This window comes from Egretta garzetta, unplaced genomic scaffold (assembly GCF_000687185.1).
Source record: "Egretta garzetta isolate BGI_Z169 unplaced genomic scaffold, ASM68718v1 scaffold313, whole genome shotgun sequence".
In the NCBI taxonomy this organism is placed as follows: Eukaryota; Metazoa; Chordata; class Aves; order Pelecaniformes; family Ardeidae; genus Egretta; species Egretta garzetta.
The window spans coordinates 94052-102129 of NW_009259063.1; the positions used below are offsets into that span (position 1 = coordinate 94052).

Sequence of the window (8078 nt, forward strand, 5' to 3'; positions counted from 1 at the left end):
GTAAAATAGTGTACTGAAAAGATTAAATTATCCTTGCCTCTCTTCCATTTAACAGTTATCAAGTCAACTGTTGTGTTGTCTCTGCTTGGCCACTAAACAGACAGACATGCAGAGAAATGATGACCAGAGCCATTGCTCTTTCTCCAGGAAAGCACAATAATCATCTCTTAGATTCCATTTTCACTAACACTGCAGTCTCAGTGATAACGTATACTGCATACTGTGCTTCTCTTTAGTTGTAATTCAGAAGAATTGAGGTTGAAGTGTTGGAGTTCTGCATCGAAAGATACAAAGACTATGTATCCCCTCCTAATGGGGAACCAGTCTCTAGGAGATTATGGGAAGAGAGAAAGTTAGTGGAGGCCTCTGCCTGCATCAGTTACCTGCTGAATAGTCTGCAGTGAAATTAACGGCACACTAGCTGAAAGGGAGACTCATAACTGAGCAGCATAATTGAAACCTGCTATAAAATGTCTTGATAGTTCTAGGGGCGAGCTGCCTTACCCCTCTACTGACTGAAGAAGCTGCTAAATACAAGATGGAGATCCTCAGACAGCAACTTTTTAACAGTCCCTTGATCCCCACTGTACTGTCACCTTAGTATGAACTTTAGGAAAGGCCCTTTGCCTAGGACAAACACAAGAAAGAAAAACTGTTATTTTAGTAATCCAATGGCAAACTGCCTCTAAGTCCCTGAAATCCAATTCCAACTATAACAGACAAAAAGAGTAAGACCACTTAGTTACAGGGATTAAATTTATTATCAATTTAATAAGTTAAACATATTCTGAACAGCTACTGGGCAAAAGGAAGAGCATGTGGGAGGAGTGGAGCGTGAGTATCATTCAGCTTGTAGAAAGGGAGAATAAGTTGTTCCTCAGAATAAGATAGCATCCAAAGGACTGATAAAGGTGTTCTAATGAAATCACAAGACAACTTTAATAATACTGGAAAGCAATAGGGAAAGTGTGCAGCATAGTGAAGAAAGGGCTGGGATTTTCTACATGCAGAGAAAGGAAAATAGGAGAAATACAAGAGTGTCTTGGAAGCGCGTGTATAGCTTTCATCTCTGTTCTGTTTTTAATGAAATTTTAATTTAAAACATGACCAGAATGCCTGTTCTTTGTTTGAAAAGTCCCCATGTCAGCTCATGATCTGCACAGTCCTATAAAGTAGGTGGAAGAAAATGAGAAACAGATCAACAGACCAACATGCAGCACCACATGTTGGAGATGGCGATGCACTTTTTTACTGGAGTTCTCTAGACTTCTGCAAGTGAAACAGAGCATGATTCTATGGTGACATCATTAAGGTGAGAAGAAGGTCAGGCAAGCCAGCCCATGAGTCAGTTGCCTATACTTTCCTGATCCATCAATCTTGTCAGAGTAAATTTTCAACTTATTAGCACCACATTTCCAACTGGTGGAGGAGAAGAGTCTGGTGACCAGTTTCTATTGCCAGTAGATCAGAAGAAAGGCCCCTCAAATCAGTTTTGTAGTCAGCAAGGGTTCAATGCTCAGTGAGGACATCATTAAATTCCTACAACTCTGCACAAAGCGCATGCATTCCTCTACTTGAATTTCTGATCCTTTACCTCCTTTCATTTTGCTACTCTGTGGTCAGCCTTTTAAGTGACTAATTTTTCATTAGTGATAAAACATTTGAGGCCAGGGCTTGAAATCATTAGTCCAGCTCAATTCTTCAGACTCCTAGTGTGTGGCTATAACCCTTAAGCCAGCAGGCCTCTAAAAAGGCATAATCTGCTTATTAAGCCATCAGCTATATACTGTCACAAGAACTAAAGTTTCTATGCAGGAGTTAGCCCTGGATGGCAGAGGGGATAAAATGGAACCTTATAGGTGGTTCAAGGTTTTGTGGTATTCTAGTATATCGAGTCAAGAAAAGTTCATCCCATCTCAAGTAGGGATTGGAAAAAGCTTGGCAGAGAAGTGCTGAGTGCACCCAGGTTCTGTGACTATGACATGCAGGTGCAAATGGCTCCATGTGTTTTGGGGACATTAGGTACGAACAGTATATGTGGCTCTGAGCCAGAGCTCTACCAATGGTATCAACACTTCTTGAAAGTTCAGCACTGTGACTGATTCTTATGTGTTCAGTGTAAAATGAGGTCCGTATAGTTAGTGAGCAGCATTTTACATTCCCATAGCGTACGGACATTCCTATCAGGTTACCAGATGCATGTCTTTGTTCAAGGACTTCACATTCTGGAAAGACACTTGTGTTTCACTTAAAGAAATCCATTTAAGAAAAGTTACGTACCGTTTTATTTAATGCGTTAATTGTTTCACGTAACGTAGCTTCACTGAGTGCTGTCCTTCTAGAGAGTACTTCTTCATGCTTACAGCTGTATCTCCAGGTGACATCAACAACCTCAAGCACAAGTTGAAGGAGAAAATAAAGCAACCAAAAATTTCCATGTATCTTGCTTCATTTAAAGAGGCTAGCTCAAAGTATATTTTTCTACAATAATTCTGTAAATCACACCAAGATGAGATACATCACACACTTGCCTCACAGCAAGTTTAAGTTTTTATTAACATCATTACTCCTACCTCATCTTTGGAGAATGCAATTATGTAGGAGAGCTTCTTTCCCCACCCAATTTCATAGAGAAGAGGTTTATCACAGACATTTTCACAGGGATCACAGTGAAGCCACCTTTTCTGAGATGAAGAATATACTTCAGTCCACAGATGATCTATATCACAAAGGCCAAGAATAAACAATGAATTATAAGGACAGATCCTCTCTCCTAATATTGCAGAATACTGTAATTTCTCCTGATTCATTAAATGAAGGAACAGGTGAAAGAACATGTTTTCTGTTCATCTACATTCAGGAAAGGTACCAGAGCTTTCCCTGTCTTGGGATCATGTTCCCTTAGATTCAACTAAAGATTGTATCATTCTGAAGTCAATCGTCTAACCTTACTTGCAGAAGTGTACTTCATCTTACCAGACGAGATAGGAAATTGACTTTATATTGTCTTTGCTGAACTGCATAATTTTATATACTGCCTGATGGCTAATATAATCTGAGAACCATAAAATATATAACCTCATTTTGCACAGGTTTGTATTAACATTATGATATTCTAGAATACTGATACCTGTATAGTCCCAGACATATCTAGCTTCAAACCCTACAGCTCTGCAACACAGTGTAAAACAGTTAGCCCACTCGCCGCAGCGTCCACGTCTGGTTTCCAGAAGTTTTTCAGGGTTATTGTACCTACAGGAGAAAAACAAAACAAAACCAGAATAATTGAAAATACATTTCACCTTTCAAAATCTTTACATCATACCTGTCCTTGTAATGATTTGAACAGATTTCAATACCATTCAGTCCACAGAAGACCATGGAAATGATTGCTGTACTGCACAAAGCAAGCACAAGCAGAACGCTACTTTTACTTTGACTCACATGACTTCATCATGTGTTTATCGCAGCACTAAAATGAATCTTTTTTCAAAAAAGTTTTCAAAATTGACTTAGACTTCATCTTAGAATAGGATTTTTGTACGCTGGTCCTTTTGATAGCAAAAATATCAAGAAATTGGATATTTGCTTTTTTGCTATAGACTTTGCAAAAGATGTGCATTACCCCTTGTGATGTCCCATAGAAGTGAAAGTTTTCCTTGAAATAACAAAAAACCTACTTACATACTATGCCGGTATTAATGTATTTTATTTAGCAGTTGTACTTTATCAAATTAATAGTAAAAAAAAGAAAATCAGACAAGTATTCAGAACAAGGCCACGTAAAAGAAAATAATCTTTTTTTTTTTTTTTAAACCTCTAATCTTATAAAGCAATTGCTGGTTCATCAACCATCCTACCATCTTGCTTAAAACGGCTTCTCTCATCTTTCAACCAACAACTTATCACTTGCTCACAAAGCTGTTTCTGCAAAGACAAGAAAGAGAGACATAGCAAACCTCTGTATGCTCACCTTGGGAATCTGTTACAGTACTGACACTTGTTGCAGTAATGGTTTTCCACTCGACTGACGTCCCACCTTAGATCATCATCAGTAGGCAACAGGTAGTCTCCTTTAGGCTCTGTCTGCCCACCACACCTGCTGCAAGGAAGATTATTTACCCAATGAAAAAAGTCATTCTTAAACCAGTCCAAGAGCTCCAACAACAAGAAGTCCTCTTCATTCACATGTGCACCTGTAAAAGTTATGCAACATAGTTAGGTCAAATGAAAAAATAATTCCTTTTCTGCTCGTAAATAGTCTTTTCCTATTCTTAACTATTAAACTATGAGTAACAATTGGTTTGATTTTATAATCCCAAAGAACCAGACACTGGCAGCAGTATAGACGACCAGGTGCAATATGAACAGACTTTCTAAAAACACAGCTTAATTATTGCAGAGCATGTATATATACAAGTTGAGTTTGTTTATAAATTCAGCTAATAAACACCTATGTCAGCTTACCCAAGCTAGACACAGGATGTCTTTATTTTCCACCACCTGGAAATAACCTAATTAGCAAATTTAAAAATCCAGTCTTCCAAAAGAAATCTATTCTTTCTAACTCCATAGTGTCTTTAAATGTATATTCTGCTCCAATGCCCAGGGAGATACTCTTCCTTCTCCGATTCATAAACATTCAAATAAGTCCTCCTATTAACTCCATCATCTAGGCCACACTGCAATCATAGATATTAATACCTGGTTATTTTATGTAATACAGCTTGCTTGTAGTCACAGCACAGACAGGTCTGACTAGTGAATATGAAGATATCAAAATAATTTATAAAAATCATGTTTAAAGAAGTTGAACGAAGTTCCACCAAATTTGTGCACTAGGTCCTTTTTCAGGATGGTGAAGAAAGACTAGGTAAGATGTGTGTTTTATTTATTCAAGCTCCATGCACATCTTCCTCCAAAGCCGAAGTTAGTCTTTGGTATAAAAGACTCTGTGGGGGTCCTAACTATTAAACATACATTGCCAAGACCATGAAGCACATGAGAAAAGATCACCTGTTAATCAAAGCAAGAAAACCTGGCTTTCAATTGTAGTAACATTTCCATTTTTACTTATTATATGTGAAAAAAACTTGTGCTGAAACACTCACACAAGGTGTTACTGCTTACAAAATGGATACACTTGTATATTCAAACTTCCTGCTAAAAGCTGAATGAGAGCTCAAGCACTGCCATATTCTCTTTTCATGGGTAACAACATACAAACCAGAACCCATCTATGAAAACACGACTGCTATCATATGAATATTCTTCTCTTGGTTTGTAAAATAAATCCTCCATGAACACATTGCATGGAAAGAATGACGAATGTGATTTATTTGAGCAGAAAACAGTTGGCTGTCACATGCAGCTATTTTTGACTGCACAATCCATCTTTCTAATGGAAAGTGGTAAAGGGAAAAGGTAAAAAAAAAAGTCTGTACTTCTGATCAAATTACTGTAATCTTCCTAGATTTTATGAGCTAAAAACCGCTTTTATGTGTTCTAAGGGAAGTCCTAAAAACCAAGTGTCCCCCAGCACTAACCAGTTATTCCCACAGGTGACAGTCTTAATACAGCAATACAAAACCAAAGAAGCTGAAAGAGCCAGTTACCCATACATCTCATGCACAGTCCTTCCTCAAAGGAATGTTTCCATAAAGCTCTTTAAAAATGCTTTCAAACTGTCACAATCTAGAACAGTGGAGTTCCACCCCTTCCCTTTTATTTGGACCTAAATAAAGGTCTGGAAGCCATTTTGAATAGATCAGCTTGATGGCTTGGGAAGAAGCACCTGGAAACACCACCCTCCTCCTTCCTTCCCCTTTTTAATAAGGTGCACAGCAGAATTAGAGCAGATGTATGCTTGTCTTCATTTTCCTTTTTAAAGGAATTTCAATAGTTTTCATCTATTACTGCTGTCTTTTTTTTCCCAGTGCATTGTCCTACACTGCTGAATGAGAATACTTTGTACTTGTTTATGTGGTTTCCTACTTCCCAGTATAGCTTTATAAAAAGAGAAAAACTACTAAGAAAACCCACTGTCAAAAAGTTCGCTAATGCCAAAGGCAAAATTACATATTAGTGCGTGGCTGTATAAGACATCACAAAGTAATTTATAACAAGGATGAGAAGAGCTTATTTTTGGTTTGCAAATAACGGCACTCCCATCAAGTTAGCAGAATTGCTTCAAACAGTCTTCTATCAAAGATTCACAGTGAAAAGGATTTTTTGGTTTAAATATTGTCTTGGATTTTTTTTTTATTTTTTAAATATTTATCCCATAAAAGTAAAGTTTCACTATATTGCTGAAACAAATCTAAAACTGCCACTTGAAAACAGAAATGTCATTTTTAACTGACAAAGACTTTGTACATTCAAAACAAATTTGCATTTATAAAGAAAATACAAATTTTAGCCACTGATGCCAAGATATCTATGCCTGTATTTCACCTCTTGCTCTAGGAGTATGGCATGTGAACAACCCTTTTCATTTAAGCATTAGCAAGAATGGTGATTCTTTGTATCAGGTTGTGTCTTGGAAAGGTCTCATGCAAAATCTCACCAGTAATATCACTTTAAAAAGAGAAGCAGCATTTTGAAATTTTATTCTCAATTTGGAGTTTTAGTATGTACGGGAAAATTGCACTCTGACGATTTCAAAACAATGACTACTCACAAAAGAAGCTCCCCTCCTCTTGTTGTATCTATTTCACTTTAGGTGCACGGAATATAACAGTGCGTGCTCACCCCATTTGTTTCCCTAACATTGTTTACTACTAATTTAGAAATTAAGAGTTCAAAATTTCTACATGAAAGTAGTAGAGGATGGATGACAAAAACTAAATTAAAAAAAAATAACAGAAGTAAGGAGAGAGAAGAGTAGAAAATTTGAAAATCAGGAAGAAGGTAATTCTAATTTAGAGATAGCATTTGGAACCTGCAGACATATGACCAAATCCACATACATGAAGCACAGCACACACATGCATCATCCAGATGTTTGAAAGAATATTTCTAGTTTCATATACAGTATAATGTGGTAGCATTACCTTTGTCCAGTCTTGTAGCTTGTGCCAGCTTTTCCTGAGCCTTCCCTTTCAATTGCTGGAGGGGAATTGAAGCTAGAACTTTCTGCTGAAGAGAAGGATTCTCATACATCAATACAGGATACTCAAATTTTGTTTGAAGCGTTTTCAAGATGTTTGCAGCCTGCAAAAGGAATTTCAGTCACAAGATGATTTATGAACTTCCACCTTATGCCAAAAGAACCAAACTCTTCTATTTTAGATTGTCAGTCATCATTCTATACTTATAGTTACATTATATATTTCTTTACAGGCAAAATGTTTATTTGTAAAGATAGCAATAAAAATTGCAGACACCACCACCCAAACTGCAAAGCCAGCCTTGTCATCTTTGAACATTCTGAATGGTGTCCTAAGTGAAAAGTGTACTGATTCAGGGAGAAAACTGTTTTTAAAGACACCTCTGATGGCAAAGTTTTTTACTTACTCCCCCACCCTCCAATCCCCACCCCATTTCTTTTGGACACCTTTTACCTGAAATCCACAAAAGAACCTGTAATTCATTCCACTTCCTAGACACTGCTGCACCAGTTCACAGAACTCTATTATTGACAAATGCTGCTTTTCTATTTATTATTCATGAAGGCTGCTTATCTATTTCTACTCCCTCCTCTCACAGATCAACTGACACAGATTTGAATAGAGAGCCCTGTGACCATAAACTGAACAGTGTATTTCACTAGAAATCAGATACAAGAACTAGGCTTCTTCAGTCAGTTATCCTAAGTGTCACTTAGTGGCAACTACATGTTGTACCCAATAAGGTACACCCATACCTACTAAAATAAAGAGCTAAATTTAATACTAGTGGAGTTAGTAGCTGAACAAACTACTCCCATTTAAAGGGGAACAACACAGAAAGTGAAATGGGATTTTAAAATTTAGAGTCTGGCATATTTTCGGGTGAAATCTGTGGCTAAATTACCTTTTCTCTACTGCTATATCATGCTTCAGTTGTTAGCTACCACCTTTGTTTCATCAACCTCCACT

The 8078-nt window shown here is 37.2% G+C and overlaps 1 protein-coding gene across 1 annotated transcript in view; it reads right to left on the reverse strand.

The window, feature by feature from the left end:
- Positions 1-8078, reverse strand: part of NGLY1 (N-glycanase 1) — a 36082-nt gene that overhangs the window by 21884 nt on the left and 6120 nt on the right. Inside the window, exons 4-8 of the mRNA XM_035890711.1 lie at positions 7053-7212; positions 3974-4196; positions 3131-3252; positions 2574-2719; positions 2281-2391 (exon numbers count right to left, since the gene is read on the reverse strand). Of these exons, the coding sequence (XP_035746604.1) occupies positions 2281-2391; positions 2574-2719; positions 3131-3252; positions 3974-4196; positions 7053-7212 (762 nt within the window). The remainder of the gene's footprint in view (positions 1-2280; positions 2392-2573; positions 2720-3130; positions 3253-3973; positions 4197-7052; positions 7213-8078) is intronic.